Genomic DNA, 18,683 nt, shown 5'->3' on the forward strand with positions numbered 1-18,683 from the left:
CCCAGCATGCTACAGACCCAATATCAACTCCCTGGGACTGTTGGTTGTTGAGAAGAAGTTGTTTGAAGATTTTAGCCTTTTTGACTCCTGTGACCTTGAATGAAGGTCAAGGTCATTCATTTGAACAAACTTGGTAGCCCTTCACCCCAGCATGCTACAGGCCCAATATTAGGTCTCTAGGCCTTTTGGTTATTGAGAAGAAGTTGCTTGAATGGAAAGTTGACGCCGGACGGACGGCCGGACGGCCGGACGGCCGGACGGACGACGGACGGACGACGGACGCCGCGCCACGGCATAAGCTCACTTGCCCTTCGGGCAGGTGAGCTAAAAACCCTAAACTAGTACTGACAAGGACAACCGCAAAATTCAACAACCATACAGTAAAAATACTATATAGTGTTGGTCATTATTTATTTCAATTCAATAGACAAAAGGGTCCAATAAATATGATATTTTTAAAATATTAATTAATCAACCTAGAATACATAATAATAAGTTAAGGTTAAAGTTGAAATGTTCCCTCTACTTTATCAGCAACCATTTTGGCTATAGAAAGTGACGAGGTTGCCGCTGGAGACGGAGCATTGCGTACATGCAACACACGACTTCCAACATCTCCTTGACCCACATCAAAAACAAAATCGTCCACCAACTGTCCATCTCTGTCCAGGGCCTGGGCCCGTACTCCTGAGGGTCCCCTACACATAACATGTTAAAATTCACAAGAGTACCAAAGGGTGGAACAATGAACATTTGTATGGTACCAAATTGGCTGACAATATGCAAATTTAACAAGAATAATTGGCAAATCAAATATCCTCTCTTACTAATTTCATGGTCACAAATCTGATAAAGTGTTATAGTGATTAGTTAAAAGCCAAGAAAGGAGGTCCCTGGACAAGATAAAAATGCTGAAACAAGATATCTCATAGAGGTCCTGGTACCAACCTTTGAATGACCTTTATTGGGTCTATAAAAGACAGATTTTTTTCTGTACTTTTCTCATCTTTCATCTTTTCCTCTTAATCATTTGAAAATAATAGTCATGATATTGGGCAAGTAGCAAGCTCAGATGAGGGGCTACCAAGTTTATTCAATTGTTATGGAGTTTAGTCAAATAGGAAATCCTCTACTTACTTTCAAGGCTACAGGGGTGAGATATATGTTAACTCTAGTTTATAAGCAAAACATCATCTATCAGTATACATATCGGAGCTCGGGTGACCGATAAGGCACATAGACCTCTTATATGAGTGAAACCATGTGAACGAGGAAACCTTACCTCGTAATATCCTCTCGTTTTAGAGAAGGGACATACTTCTGTAGTAATTTCACCTGAGCAGAGATGTAAAACCCTCTGTACATCTCCTTGATACCAAAGGCTAAGTGTCTGGTGGCTAACTTACGTAGGCCTCTGTAAAATATTTAAATTGTACAAATAAATAGATTAACATAAAACATTGAACTTATATAGATAATGAATTCTGAGGTTTTCTGACTGCTTGTTTTACTGAAGGCTTTCATAGTTAGAAGTGCTAAAAAAAAATACCACTTAAATTTGTTTGTTTACAATACCATCAGAATCTTTTCCTAACAAATCATGAGATGACTAAATTACCTCCCTTTATAACAAAGGCATTAAACCAATAACTGTTACTGCTAGAAATGTTTTTTATCTGCCTACATTTCCCTCAGAGTAACATGTCATTCTATTTCAGAATGCATTGTTAGAAGTCTGTGGGTATTATCAAAACAAAAAGGTAAGGTAACACTTTATTACATTTTTACCAGTGAAATATCAAAAATTATTCATTCTATAAAAGTGATATTTTTCACTAGTGAAAAATATCACTTTTGCTGATTTGACCAATCAAATTAATGATTAGAAAATACCAAAATAATTGACCAATCAGAAAGCCCGACATATATGTCAGCAGCTGGACAGGGGGAACTACTTTTTTTGTTTATATTAGGCCTAGTTAGCATACGGGGTAGGTTTTTTGTTGATAAAAAATGTAATAAACAGACCTAATATTTTGATATTTTTCACTCGTGCTGCGCACTCGTGAAAAATATCAAAATATTAGCCCCGCTCGTGAAATATATTTGGTATAACTGAAGACACTGTTAGATATCCTCTATGTAATAGTATGCTGCAATGTCTTCTATTCATGATTGTATAACAAAATTTGTACTTGTTTACACAAAAATGACTTTAGACATATTATAAAGTAACCAAATGTCTTCTATAGATATCCTACACACTTTCAAACCTCAGAAATTGCTGAATTCATTAATTTGGAAATGCAAGTTTTATAAGAATGAGTAAAACAATTATTGGTCAGCTCAGAAGGTTTCTCTGAGTCAATACTTAGAATAAAACTTTTGGCTGTTCATTTGTTAATCCAGATATTTCCACAGGATTCTGCCTTGTCTGAAGATTAAAATGTGATTTTGCTTATGCATACTTACCTAAAGCTTAAAGCATCGGCAGTGTCTTTGAGACTGAAGTCCAGTAACTTGTATCCCTCCCTTTTAAATGCTAACACGGCATTAGGACCAAGCCAGACATCCCCGTTCATACGTGGAGTGTAGTGAACACCAAGGAATGGAAATCTGGGGTCTGGTACCTAAAACACACAAACACAGAGGTAATTCATAAATATTAGACATGTTCAACTAGTATACTAGCAGGTCTAGTCATCAACCTTACTAAGATGTTTATTTTTTAATTAATTTTTTTTTTTTAATTATAGATGCATTTAGAAATAAACATATGAAATATCTAAATACAAAAACAGTACCTATTACCAATAGTTCAGCAAAATCTCTATCCCAAAACAGTTTCTCATGTTCCATTTGATTAATATAATTTATTTGTATATAGTGTACATGTTTAATCACCAGAAAGCTAAGTCATTCAAATTCTTTTAAACACATTGAACACTCGTGACAATGAGAGTGTGCCAAGGTCATTTAATTGAACACAGTTGCTTAACTTTCACCACAGCTATCCTAACTACAACATTTGACATCAGACAATGGACTCTATATGCTATACCATCATATAAGGTAGTTTACCATAACTAAGGCTCGTAAACGTTTTATCAATATTGATGAGATTGTACAAACAAGAGGCCCAATGGGCCTGTATCGTTAACCTGGTTCTACAGCCCACTCCGAAGTTGATAGAGGTCGTTTCTACAGCTAATATGCAGATTACCATTTTATTCAAATATTAGAGTAGGCTAGGTTTATTCATGTCATTAAGTTTTCTTATCCTTCATTCCAGCATACTAATGGCCTATTATCAGGTCGCAGAATCTCGAGAAATCATTGTTCAAAGATTTAAGAATCTTGAGAAGAAGTCATCCAAAGATTTTAACTTATTTGACCCCTGTGACCTGGAATGTAGGTCAAGGTCATTCATTTGAACAAACTTGGTACCCCTTCATCCCAGCATGCCAGTGGCCCAATATCAAGTCCCAGGGCCTCTTGGTTATTTAGAGGAAGTAATTTTAAAGATTTTAGCCTATTTGACCCGTGACCTTGTAGGTCAAGGTCATTCATATGAACAAACTTGTTAGCCAATTATCCCAGCATGCTACAGGCATAATATCAAGTCCCTAAGCATTTTGATTATTGAGAAAAAGTTGTTTAAATAGAAAAGTTGACGTAAGAAGCATTTACTTATTATATAGCTTACTTACTGGATATATATTGCCACGAACAAGGTCTGCTTTCTCTGGTTTGAGGAGTAGGTAGTCTCCCCTGAATCCCACAATTCTGGGTTCTCTGTGACAGCCCGACAACTCAGCTATTCTGTCAGAGTAAAGGCCACCACAGGTGATGGCGTAGCGACATTTCAGCTCCTGACCCTGGGCAGATAATTCAACAAAAGAACTTTTACATATGATGAATATTCATTATTTAAGAAAAAAGATAACTCTGATCTGATCTGTAATTTGAAACTCTACACAGATATAAACTAAATGAGATATTTTTATTCTATAAACAACGTCATTACATACTTCAAGCATAGCTTTGTCATGTGGAATCTAGTAATACATGTAACTCGTTGTATCTAACTTGTTATGCTATGACAAGTTCTGCTGTCAGATATTGTTTGGAATCCCTTAGAGAAAACTAACATTATTCTCTATTATCAAGGAAAATTCTTTAGAAAATTGAGCTGAATTAAATGAGATTTTTAATTTTTAAATAACGAGAAGCGACAACTCTGAATAACGATGATTACCTGTTTCCCTCGGATTGTGACTGGATACTTTATACCATCTGTCGTCCCACTCAGACTTTCCTTTGTCACATCAAATTTGTTCACCTCAAACCCTGTGTAGACCTCACCACCACGATCATGGAAAAACTTTCCATATGACTGAGCCACAACCTTGTAGTCTATAATTCCTGTGTGGGGGGAGTACACAGCTTTTAGTCCCTGTAGCAGAGCATTATCATGTCAGTGTTATAATTATGTTGTGTCAACATGCTGGATATTTAATGTAAACATTCAGTATATGTAATGGCAACATGCAGTATATAGGTTTTGGAGGTGGAGGAAAGCCGGAGTACCCGGAGAAAAACCACCGGCCTGTGGTCAGTACCTGGCAACTGCCCACGTAGGTTTCGAACTCGCAACCCAGAGGTGTCGGGACACCTTAACCACTCGGCCACCGTGGCCCCAAACATGCAGTTTATGTAATGTCAACATACTGTATATGTCAGGTCAACAGTCAGTATATATGATAGCAACATACAGTATATGTGAGGTCAACAGGCAGTATATGTAGTGTCAACATGCTGTATGTATGATAGCAACATGCAGTATATGTCACGTCAACATACAGTATATGTCACGTCAACATACAGTATATGTCACGTCAACATACAGTATATGTTATGCCAACATACAGTATTTGTTATGTCAACATACAGTATATGTAATGTCAACATACAGTATATGTAATGTCAACATACAGTATATGTAATGTCAACATACAGTATATGTAATGTCAACATACAGTATATGTAATGTCAACATATGGTATATGTAATGTCAACATGCGGTATATGTAATGTCAACATACAGTATATGTAATGTCAACATACAGTATATGTAATGTCAACATACAGTATATGTAATGTCAACATATGGTATATGCAATGTCAACATGCGGTATATGTAATGTCAACATGCAGTATGTAATGTCAACATACAGTATATGTTATGCCAACATAAAGTACATGTATATGTAATGTCAACATACAGTATATGTAATGTCAACATGCAGCATATGTAATGTCAACATGCATTATATATAATGTCAACATACAGTATATGTAATGTCAACATGCAGTATATGTAGTGTCAACATGCAGTATATATGTCAACATGCAGTATATGTAATGTCAACATACAGTATATTTAATGTCAACATACAGTATATGTAATGTCAACATACAGCAAATTTAATGTCAACATACAGTATATGAATTCATGTCAAAATACAATATATGTTATGTCAACATACAGTATATGTAATGTAAACAGGCAGTATTTGTAATGTCAACATACAGTAAATGTCAGGTCAATAGGAAGTAATTGTAACGTCAACATACAGTATATGTAATGTCAACATACAGTATATGTAATGTCAACATACAGTATATGTCATGTCAACATACAGTATATGTCAGGTCAATAGGCAGTAATTGTAACGTCAACATACAGTATATGTCATGTCAACATACAGTATATGTCATGTCAACATACAGTATATGTAATCATGTCAACATACAATGTATGCTATGTCAACATAAAGTATATGTAATTTCAACATACTGTATATGTAATGTCAACATACAGTATATGTAAAGTCAACATACTGTATATGTCATGTCAACATACAGTATATGTAATCATGTCAACATACAATGTATGTTATGTAAACATGCAGTATATGTCATGTCAACATACTGTATATGTAATGTCAACATACAGTATATGTAAAGTCAACATACTGTATATGTCATGTCAACATACAGTATATGTAATCATGTCAACATACAATGTATGTTATGTAAACATGCAGTATATGTCATGTCAACATACTGTATATGTAATGTTAACATACAGTATATATAATCATGATACAATGTATGGTATGTCAACAAACAGTATTTGTAATGTCAACATGCAGTATATGTCAGGATACAGTATATGTCAGGTCAAAAGGGAAGTATTTGTAATGTCAACATGCAGTATATGTAATGTCAACATACAGTATATATGATAGCAAAATGCAGTAAGTATATGCTGTGTCAACATGCAGTATATGAAATTTCAACATGCAGTATATGTAATGTCAACATGCAGTATATGTAATGTCAACATGCAGTATATGTTATGTCAACATACAGTATATGTAATGTCAACATGCAGTATATGTGATGTAAACATACATTATATGTTATGTCAACATACTATACATACTCTCAATGTGATGTAAAATTAAATCATGTCTAAATGTATCTTCATGCTGTATAGATACTGCTACTACACTGCCATCCTCCTGTAACATGAAATGTACTCTTATGCTGTATGAATATATATATTACCTTTTTGTATTTTCACCCTGACTAAACCTATTTTTCACAGACTCTCTCTCACATATACAGTGCATATACATTCTGGATTATCAAAATGGTGCTGTATATGAACTGCCTCAAGCTTTGTGATATATTGCATAATTATAATTCATTAAATAAGCTCTATATTACATTGTCGTTGAATTTCCTCGAAATAATGTAGTTGTGTTGTTCATAATGTTAAACATTAAGAATATCACATTATAGTGTAGTTTATCTACTCACCACACAGTTAGGTTCTATTTCCTTTATTCCATCTGCATCCACCACGCGCAGGTCTTTCACGCCATTTTCTATTCCTCTCTCCAATAAGGAGTCTAGTCGAGGAATTTCATCTTTGTTTACAGCAACAATCAACTGTAAACAGATATGTAGCTGTAGAATAGTAGCTACTAACATATGATTATACACTACACATTCTACATATAGATTCATTACAAAGTATTTTACAATCATACCAGGGTACAATACACTGTATACATATTTTATATTAATTTGTTTTTTTCTTTTTCTGTAATTAAAATGTATTGAACTTAATAAGATTTAAAAGCAAATATTACAGTCCTTTTGCATGTTTGTGGTCAAAATTTCCTGAAAACACCAAACCACACTTCTTTAGTTTTGGTTTACCTTTCCACATTTTTTGTAGGGTACATTGTTTTCATCACAATATTTGTACAGGAGTTCCAGCCCCTCCACACACAACTTTGCCTTTAGCGACCCTGGCTGGTAGTAGATCCCAGCATGGATGACACCACTGTTGTGGCCACTCTGGTGTACAGCTAGAGACAGACAACACATAAACACATCAGTCCCTAGACATACACTAGTGAAATATCAGGATGTATCAGTGAAAGAGAAAATACATCTACACAATATAAATAAACTGTATACAATGTATATAATATTGTATAAATTATATTACTAATAGTGCACTGTATTATTTTGATGCTTTTCCATAAAATAACATATCTAAATCTCTATACACTAAAATGTATGAAAATTATCTTTATATGTCAGAAATATCAATACTATTGTGACATATTATATATATATATAGACCTGTTGTAATACTAAATGATATTACAGTATCATCACCAAATAATTAACAATGCCAACAAATTAAAAAAAAGTACAAGTGTTTGAACAACACATTGTCAACATGGCCTTTCAAACAGAAAAAGAGAAGTAAATATATATCCACAAGCAATTAATGATTTATCATCACATAAAGAATTTTTATAACTTCACTTACGTATGGAAGTAGAGAGAAACAAAGAACATATTAATTTACAGTTTCAAGTTAATGAATGTCTGGATGTATAAAATGTACCAGGTATGTGTAATAATGATTCCAATTTATATCATACTATATATGAGTTTAATCAATACAGTTCCATTAACTTGGGCTTGATAATCAAAGGGAAATAACTTGTGATGCCCTGATTACAGAAATAACAAAACTGTAAATCTTACAGAGTTCCTTTTCCTTTTCTACTACGGCAAATGAAAGGTTTGGGTGTCGCAGGATAAGTTCTCTGGCTGTTGCCAATCCCACGATTCCACCACCTACTACAACAACATCGTAACTGTCCCTACTGGCACTGCAAAATAAAAAGTTACCATAGATTTGGGTATATGCTTTTTTAGGTCACTAAAATAATGTATTGGTCGAAATAGTAAAAAATAAAAACCTTCTTATAGCAACTTTCATCTACATTAAATTTTACAGTGAAAATTCAGTGAAAATTCTGCAAATGATTCTAAGAAATTTATCTATATAAAAAAAGAAGAATTATTGTTTTCAGCCAAACCATATTATTACATCAGAAAACATATCATTTTTAAACATTTGCATATCAACAATGTTGATATGTGGGCATAAAGGCCAAAGACTGTGTCCAAAGTTTAATATCTACTTCAACTGATGTTAAAGAATGAATGTTTTCTACATTCTCATAAAATTGATATTTCCTTTTTCCTATCAAAATGATCCCTGTTTAAAACAGTCTGTTTTAATAATCTTGCTAAGGGAAATAACTCTTGTAACCTTATACCAACTGACTGAAAAAAAAATCTGGAATATCAACATGTATGACTATATGATTTTTTTTATATTTCATGTATTCTTTAGTAAAAGACAGGTAACACCAAAGTGCAATATGGTGAGATATACATTTAATCATACAATCCCTAATGATTTTTTTTAATTGTTTTATTTCGCAATATTTTTTCACAAGAGGTCTGAATATCTTATTAACTAGAACATGTCTGTGAGACATATAAATGCCCGCTGCCACTCGACCACCTCCAATTCTCCAAATGAAAGTCATCAGATATGCTGATCTCTGCAAACCTTGATGGCATAAGGGGGATAACTCCGGATATCTTAATAAAAAATATTTTTCATGTATTTATTATCGTAATTCTAATTACGGGTAAGTATATTTTGTCCATTTTAGAAAGGAATGTTGACATCTTTTAACAGTATAATTGAAGATTTTTTGTACTAATAGTCCATGTACTGTTAAGTCTTGTGTATTTATTAGGCAAAGAGAAAGTAGATGCTCTAGTCACAGGTACGACTGCTTGATTATTGACAGGTATCGTATTTCGATAAGACCAAAATCAACGCATATACATGTATGTTCAGATCGTATAAAGGTTGTATAACTGATCAAAAGGATGTAATATAACAAAGAACATCTGGACGAATGACATAACTGAAGAATAGGTTACGAAACATTTCTCCAACACTAACGGGTCAGAGTAACTGATAACGATTTACCGATGACAGTAAGTTTTGACTATGCGGACTGACTCATTAATCACCTTTGTATGTTTCTTTTCTGTTGTGTACAAGCTAAACTTCTTATACATCGATGATTCCACCTTTTGCCCACAAAAAGTGCCCTGTCCGTTAGGACACATAATTTTATAGACGCTGCCATTTAAGAACCCTTAATAATGTAGACGCATACATAATACATATTGTAACACATTGCCAGTTCCAAGTGCGTATACTCCTATCGTCGCTAATAGGGCTCTCGCGAGTTCTCGTTCGGTGTAATTTGCATATTCAATGAGCATGCTAGCTAGAGCGCTTCCTTCAAAACATACACAAGACAGGTGTGTCAGGATGGAGGAGGAATTAAAATGTCCTCGGTGTTCGGGATTTTTCTGTGATCCTCTAGTGCTTCCGTGCTCCCATTCTTTGTGTACAGGATGTGCAGAAAAGATTCAGGAACCGTCACAGAATTTTATTTCCCAACTTGAGGATCCTACTACACCTGTCATAGCCGATTCGGAAACGAAAGACTTTCCCGACATTGACAAAGTTAGCCTTGTTAGTGAAACGGACAGTGGAGTTGTCTGTAATAGTAGGCCTAACAGTTATGTCGGGACAGCCAGCATATCCAACATATTCCAGGCAGTGCAGGGAAGTGTATACGGAATTAAATGTCCCGTATGTAAGAAAAATGTTTTCTTGGATGAAAATGGTCATCATTCTTTACCCAAAAATAAAGTTCTGGAAATTATTGTTGACAAGTATTGTGGTGATCATAATAAAAAGGTCAATGTTTTTATTAAATGTGAATTATGTGACCAAGAAAACAAAGCAGCTTCTATCATGTGTGAACAATGTGAAGTATTTTATTGTGAAAACTGCAAAAATAGATGTCATCCATCACGTGGATCTCTAGCAAAGCACAACCTGGTAGATCCAGTACAAGGAAAAGCAATAATTCGTGCCAAAAATAAAGGGAAAGAGGCAAAATGTCGAGAACATGTGGAAGAACATCTTAGTATGTACTGCTTAGTTTGTAAAACTCCTGTCTGCTATGTCTGTCATCAAGAGGGCCGTCATGTGAATCATGAGGTTCAAGCCCTAGGGGCCATGTCCAAATCTCACAAGGTAAGAATGCTTCAAAAGAAATTGGATACAAAGGACTTGTCATCATTATGTCACAACCTCACAGCCTAGTTAATCTTATATTATGTCCGTGTGAAGACCAATAATTACTATTGAGTTAGCCGACACATGATTTCTCAATACTCAATCAAGAGAAACACCTACCTTTGGCTAGGTATCAATAACCTACAGGTGTGATGTAGGTAAATGCATATCAATACATCATTAACACCTGGGCGACCCAGCTTGAAGCGAGAATTAGAATGTAGGTTAACATTGAACAGATGAAATACCTTGTCACTTTTTGGATACCAGGATTTTGTTTTTTTTCCCATTAAATACTACATCTTACCAAGTATATATGTCCTATAATGTAAATTTTCAATACGGTATCTTTGTTGCACTGATATATACTTGTTAGTGCTTGAAGCTGGATATTTCCCATCTCAATAAAATTGTTATGTACAGTTATAAGTTTTGTGTATTAACACCTAATTTCATGGATGCATGAAGTCAATACTATTTAAAACCTCTTTTGTGTATACATGTATACGTAGGTGTCCTCAAGTATTTATCTAAACCAATATTGTTCAGTGGTGACACACATGGTTTACTTGTAGTACCTGTGTACTATATATTTTACGTATTTCAATTTGTGTATCATCGGAGGTGTATGAACAGAATGATATCAGTTTATATTAGCATGTATATTAAGAAAATATTCTTTTGAAATAATCAGATAATTGGGGTATATGACATTGTCAAACATGCCAACTAATTAGAATTTTTGTGGGGGAGAATTGCAAATATTTTAGCCTATATATCCTATATAGCTATGTACAATTTTTTGACAAAACTATGTCTTAAAACTTCATATTTTAAGCTTTTGATTGGATTTAAAAAGATATTACAATGATTAAAAAGTTTGAGTTGCCAGATAATTTTTGTCCTAGATTAGGGTTCAAAATTAGAAAGTCACTTTAGTTTTAATGTCGATACACAACATTGACACATAAATTCAAATACGGTACATGGACATTTTTCAATATTGAATCGGATCGATTCACAAGAATGTTTCTGTAATCCATTTTAATAATTCCTGAACTTGTTTAGTTGTCTCTATAATACAGTCACAGTATGCATCAATGAAAAGAGGTATTTCAGTGGTCATAGCATAACCAACCCTTTAATGAACTGATGCTGCTACTGCTGCTGCTGCAATTTCCAGTATCTAAATGCTGCTGGGTGAAGCAGCCTCCCTGTAATGATACATCCTGTGATAGGATCTAGAGCTACACTTATCCAAATAGATTTACACCAGCCAGACCTCCAGTCACAACCCCCTGTCATACTAAATCACACAAAAAATTTTAGTGGGGAAAAGTAGAAATTGTTATTCTGTTTTTTGTTGTTGTTTTTTTACTGAATTACAAAGTGAACTTTCCTCTATTGTGAAGACCTCAAAGAATGGAATATTGGCTGTAAAACATGTTTATATTCCTGGTATATACATTGTATACAATTGTCAATTAATTGTAAACTTCCACTACTACATACTGTTAATACTGTATACGGGTATACTAGTAAATGACCGATATCCACAGTATGGTGTATACAATATTTTTCTAGAGATATCTATCAATGGTCAATCTATACGTTGCACAGCAGCACAATATAACTCAACAACACATTCTGTTAAATAATGTATCTATGTATGTCAGTAGAAATATAGACAGGAACAATGGCCTTCATTGATTGGTGATATTACTGGGATACTGGCAGAGTTCTGACTGACAGCAGCAGAGATATGGATTAATCCATTAGGAACAAGGCCAGCTTAATTTGTTTGCTGTAAACTGCTGTGTGTTTTACACAATCAATGATTATTTAAGGCACAGAAAAAAATCTTTAGTAATTACACCAATATAAAAATCATTAAATTTGTTTAAGTCTGAGTTTGTACATTTGAAATAATATATGAACTACAAGATTGCGATCAGGCATTTGCTGCAAATACAATAAATCTAAAGCTGTGTTTTTATCATAATTGTCTATATATCCAAGTGTAAATTGCGAAGTAAATATGTGAAACCCAAGATAGTTGAAAAAGCTCTATGATGTAGGTACTGTGCTTTTTCTTGATTGTTCAGTGCACATGGACCACCCATACGCATACTGTTACATATTGAAGTTATGAAATGCATAATTCTCCATTTATCATGAAATCCATTATATGGAACTAATTTGAAGTGTCAGAAGTAGCATCACAAGCTTTTCAAGTAATGTGAAATGGCGTCAAAGTCTACAAGCCCCAGTCCTATCACAAACAGTTCAGATTATTATCAAATTTTCAATTTGATCAATTTTTCACAAAGGGAAACTTTGTACAGCATTTCTTCAAGCATCCAGTCAAGCTGCATGCTCTGCAACCATGTCGTTTTATGCAAAACAATTATTGACTCAGCTTAAAGACGAGATATCTCAGTGAGAATATGACTTAATTGTTCCATCAACAAATGGATTAATCAGTCTACCAATCAGTAACATAAACAATGATTTTTTTTATTAATTAAAAGGAAGACCATTGAAGTATGTTATTGAAAAAAAGAACAAAATAAGATAAAAATTCTTTCAAATACTTAATTACCTAATCAACATGTAATCAAAGGGCAAAGTCTAACTAACTAATGATAACTACATAATAAAATTGTATATGTAATTGAAACATTATCCACATAGTGCTTGAACCACCTAGTAGTATTTAACTAGTACTTATCAGTTTTGACTGTCAATTATCTTGGTAATGGTATTCCTATACATATCATACATAGTAATTAGGGGACAATTAACATCCCATGGACTGAATGGACCTTGACCCACCAAGGGGTAATAACCCCCATCCTAGGGAGACATGACCACATACTGAATTTTTAATAGCTGCCATTAATTACAGATTCATCTCCATATACATGTATATACATTTTACTGTATCTTACCAAATAATTCCCATAGGTGTTTATAGTTATAAGAATACAGGAAAATTAGTAGGATTGATATCTTCAAAGTATAAAAAATGTACCATTTTATAATAATAGACGGGTAATTTTATTACATTTAGTAAAGCATGGTGATCAAATTTTCAACATTTCCTCAGAAGGACAGGCTAGGGGTGCTTTTAATAGTGTAGTTAATTATTAAATCAAATATGATCACAATCTATATAATATTGCATAGCCCCAGTGTGGCTTTATATCAGAACTTATTATCATGTAATATAAATATTTATGATGGCAAAACATACAACAACATGTACAGAATATATAAGGATTTAGATAAATTGGAGCTTTGGAAAATTGTTAAGAAAAAAATGATATTAAATAATAAAATTTATTTCTCAGACAAGTTGAGTCCTGAACACATAATGTTTCAATATGGAACAGGATCTGTGTTAAAGGAAGTACAACCTCCTTAATATTGCTGACTAACTCTGGGTGTTATAATAAATCAATGTTTGATCAGTAATGCAGGGTACCCTATATAGCTAGCTCACTGCTATTCAGCCACTTTATCTCCCCATATCTCCACCCAAGGGAACACTCTCCCAACCATGTGACCTCTGATAAAAAATACACATGCTTTGTTTGATATGGGGGAACATGTAATGAAAAACATCGAGTGAAACAGGAATGTTTAACTTTTATACTATCAGGGAGGTTATGGAGGTCACCGTCTGCCCACAAACTAACCACTTACATGTACCACATGCTCTCGTGTAGTTAACATTGAGGTTATCAGATCTGAGGTCAATCAATGATGTCTGCCCACAAATTAATTTACAAACAAAAAGTGGCAAGAATAGATTTTTTCAGGTTTTGATGGAATTGACTTTTTATGTAGTTTTAGGGTAAGATAGTTAAATGGCCATGTCCTGTAGGTGTACTGATATTTATTAAATTGTCCATATTGACACATATATGTATACTAGGGATCAATCAATGAGTCAAGTGCAGGGTAAGGCATATACCCCAGGTTACAGTCATAGCTAGTCTGGCGCCAGAGGTCGGAGGACTAGATTCTCATTCAACATGTCAACAAACAAACCAGCTATTTGGGCCAGGTGAGGGGTAGTCATTAAATATAACCTCTTGTTTAAAGTCCCCATCCACAGTCTGTCACCAAATGCTTGGCAGGCGCTGACGCCTTCTATTAAAACTCAAGATTACACCAGACAAAACCTTTTCAGGGGGCACCATAATAGAAGTCTTAGTCACACAAACTGTATTGTGTTTATCCAATAAATGCTTGACTAGTTCATCATGACAAAAACGTATATAAACCTGGTTATAATGGGTTCCACTCTAGCATGCAATTTCGTTCTTTGTGTTGTATAACATGTTTCTAATGTTTGACATGTTGCTTTTGATTTAGTTATGCTAATTACATCATAAAACGAAAACTGCGTTAGAGTCTTGTGTTGGTAATACGTTTTATGCGACACCTGGAACTTAACCACAATGTAAAACATAATGTAGATAACGATCCGGATTAATGAACCTTTTACCATAACAAGGAGATTTACTGATGATTTAATGGGCTAACAGCTTGATAACCCCACGGTATAAAACTTTATATATAAGGACAGTACATGTATATATATTTATTTATCGACACATGTAGGTGGGCATTATACCCTGTATGTTTCATACTTACTTTAATGATTGTTTCTATTCTTTTGAGTATCTTGGCATTCCTGGTTTTTAAGAATGCTTGGAATTTATGTGGAATTTTCTAACAGTGTATTTAATTAATTTTCTGTTTAATGATTAATATATATATATTCCACCTACAAGTTCTTCTCTACATGCCAGTATTTGTAATGTGGCCATATCCTATAGCTACCTGTACAAACTTCTAATGACTATATATATATACTGGGGTTGTAGTTATAATATGATTTAATTTATGCGTAGTACATATGTGGCACAATCAAAATGTCTAAATATATTAATAGGAACATGAATCATTGTAACATGATCACATATCTATATACCATAGGTAATAGTAAAATATGGTTCTTTACATAATTAGTTTTTGGTTGAAGGGTTTCTTTTAATAGAACGTCCTAATAAAAACTTGCGGCTATGGTGCTGTAAATATTTACAATACAAAAATAATTGCTGTCATATAATCGGAACAAGTCAGAAGATAATATTAATGTGTACTATATATATTATGGTATACGTAATATCCTTGTAAGAGCACTTGTATTCCATATAGTAGATCAATATTTACATCTGTCTTTTCATCTCAAACCATGGACATGTAATAGGATTAGCCGTTACATGGCCACATATACCCTCAGATAGGATTACATAACAATTAGTGAAAATCGTTATTGTGATACATGTATGGGTTTGTATTATGTAGCTGTAACAATTGTCATGCCAGCTGGTCGATCGAACATGGTGAAAAAATATTTTTAATTTGTATATCAATATTGACTGGTTAGATTTGATAGTAAATAAAAGGTTACCTGTGACACATTGGATATATACAAAGGTTTGGATATTTGTCTTTGTATAGTACTAGTAGTGTTTGAGATTTCCCCGTTTGTCATCTGGCATATACATGTATAATATACACAAAAGAAATTGATGCATTTGTGTACAGGGGACACAGCTAACCTGTCAATAGATACTACCAAAGCTATATAGGTATAGCCACATTCAAGCACTAGTACATGTGCAGGTTTTGTACACCATTCATCACCGTAAATGTGACAATGTCTGTACAGCATGTCAGATGTGTAAATAGATCAGTCTCCAACTCAGACATCAGGAATCTTCACAGAAGGGGTTCTCACAGTTCTCACACTCATTCTCACACTCATTCTCACACTCATTCTCATACTCATTCTCACACTCATTCTCACACTCATTCTCCCACTCATTCTCACACTCATTCTCACACTCACATTCACACTCATTCTCACACTCATTCTCACACTCATTCTCACACTCATTCTCACACTCATTCTCACACTCATTCTCGAGTATAGTAGCATACTTACACTTTGCATTACCCCACAGTTTCAGTTTTAGGTGGCAATATTTACAGTGTATGTGGCAGTTTCCATAAGTTATTAATTAGTAATTTCTCTGTTTTATGAGGTTGTCCGCTCCATGCCCTCTTAATGGGGGAATTAGAGTTCTGATCATGTACACTATATAATCAATGTGTTCATTTTTGTCATAGTTTGGTTTTGGTTTGGTTTATTTTGTTTAACGTCCTATTTATAGCCAGAGTCATTTAAGGACGTCAATTTTGGTCAATTATAATTTCTTTTTCAGCAGGTTTAATTTCACCCAAGGGAGTTCTATTGTTAGAGATTTAGGTTTATGAAGAACTTATTTACTGCATCTGCTAACTTTACTTATCACACTGTGCAGCATGCATATGGCCATCAAATGCTCCTCAATCAGTCAATGCAACTACTCCGCAAAATTACTGGTGTTTAAAGTTTGTCATAATGTGACCTTCATTTACTCAAGTACACATTTGTTGGTGACAGATTCCAGGCACACCGTATATCAGATAGTAGTTAAACAATATTTTTTTTTTTATTCAAACAGGTCCTTTATCTGATTTGTGTAATATTGTGTTTTATTGATCAGCCATAAAAATCTGTAAAACATACAGTGAGATTCAGTTCTACTATAGATCCAGCTGCTTCATTTCAGTACTCTGATGATATATAGTAGACTTAGGAAAAAACACACCCCAGCTGTAAATTTCCAACTCTAAATCTCTTGTTTATAACAGCTATCGGTGTAGTTTTAAATGTGTTATCTCTCCTTCAGTCAATATTAAATGTCTGGACATGTCAAATTAATCACACAGAAAATGGCCCTATCCCCTAAGGGGTATGGATCTATATAGCTAGCTTACTGGGAGGTTTAGAAATGGCAACTCAGCGCCACACTGTGACCCCTAGGGTCTGCAGTAAGGGATGTGCCCCCCCCCCCCCCCCCTAACAACAGGCCCAAAATGTGGTACCATCCCTGTGGTTCTCTGAAGGTAGCCTGTGATCAGAGTTTATAAAACAGAGGTTATAGAACATGTACAGCTCCCAGTGTTGTAACTGACCACTTTAGTGATAACCTGGTGATTGATCTGTCCACTAGATAGATTTGTTAACTCCTCAGACACTAGACTGGCGCCAGGCTCAACTTTTACTTGGCATCTATTATACTCATCTCTCATCTACATTCCTCTTTGTTTTAATCAGAGTTCTGATTGGTTGAATTCCTTCCAACATTCCTCACACCTTTAACTACATGACCGTCTAGTCATCAATGGTCAATATGGGCTACCTATAGCTAGCTGGTGGCAGTATCGAATGTCACTTCCTGGTCCTCCACATGAGGTGCCATGTTAAACTGACACCATCCTAATTGGCTGTGTATGCTTGTGGTTGACACATTTGTCAATGTAATAGTCATGTTTTCTGAAAACTGATGGCTAGACATTTTGTTTCTGACATTTATTGATCATTATTTTCATTCCACAGCAGGAAGAAGGAATTGATATATAATAAGCTAGGACATTCATATGGTTAATATTTAAACAAACAGTTAATGTTAAAGATTTTGTTATTGAGTTAAAATTTTGTTATTGAGTTTAAAAACTAATACTGAATACATTTTGTATTAACAAATATCAGCATGCATATATTCAAGAATATGTTTGAAGTTTTCATACATGCCATATTTTTGGGAGACCAATAAGGGAGATTGAGGATTATTTTAAGGGAGTTTTGCCTAAAATAAGGGAGATTTGTGCGCGACATGAATATCAACAGTTTTACTCAATTTTAAGCCAATAAACTAATTTTTAAAGTGATAAAGAATATTTATCTTTATTTTGGATATTAATCATATTGTATATGCAAAAAACAAAAAGTTGTATAAGGTAAAAAAATGCAATAAGTATATATTCAGATTCTGGTGCTTTGAAATTATTTTTTAATTTTTTTTTATGTAACACAAAAAGTTTCACAGCTTTATGCATATTACATAACAGTATTTGAAAAGGGTTTATAATA

At 34.1% G+C, this 18,683-nt stretch overlaps 2 protein-coding genes across 3 annotated transcripts in view; one reads left to right on the forward strand and one right to left on the reverse strand.

Annotated features, from left to right (window-relative positions):
* Positions 1 to 331: 331 nt before the first annotated feature.
* Positions 332 to 9,617, reverse strand: LOC117323620 (L-2-hydroxyglutarate dehydrogenase, mitochondrial-like). Its single transcript, XM_033878937.1, has 9 exons — positions 9,499 to 9,617; positions 8,143 to 8,270; positions 7,297 to 7,448; positions 6,892 to 7,023; positions 4,259 to 4,456; positions 3,711 to 3,878; positions 2,473 to 2,630; positions 1,283 to 1,414; positions 332 to 698 (listed from the first exon to the last, which is right to left on the reverse strand). Exons 1-9 carry the CDS (start codon positions 9,615 to 9,617, stop codon positions 503 to 505), a joined length of 1,383 nt encoding a protein of 460 aa, XP_033734828.1. The 3' UTR covers positions 332 to 502.
* A 135-nt stretch (positions 9,618 to 9,752) lies between these two features.
* LOC117323621 (E3 ubiquitin-protein ligase TRIM9-like) overlaps positions 9,753 to 18,683 on the forward strand; it is a 71,447-nt gene continuing 62,516 nt past the window's right edge. For both annotated transcript variants that reach the window (XM_033878938.1, XM_033878939.1), the window contains exon 1: positions 9,753 to 10,582. In XM_033878938.1, coding sequence (XP_033734829.1) covers positions 9,755 to 10,582 — 828 coding nt within the window. In that variant the 5' untranslated portion in view covers positions 9,753 to 9,754. The remainder of the gene's footprint in view (positions 10,583 to 18,683) is intronic.

Source organism: Pecten maximus, chromosome 3, assembly GCF_902652985.1.
Source record: "Pecten maximus chromosome 3, xPecMax1.1, whole genome shotgun sequence".
Lineage (NCBI taxonomy): Eukaryota > Metazoa > Mollusca > Bivalvia > Pectinida > Pectinidae > Pecten > Pecten maximus.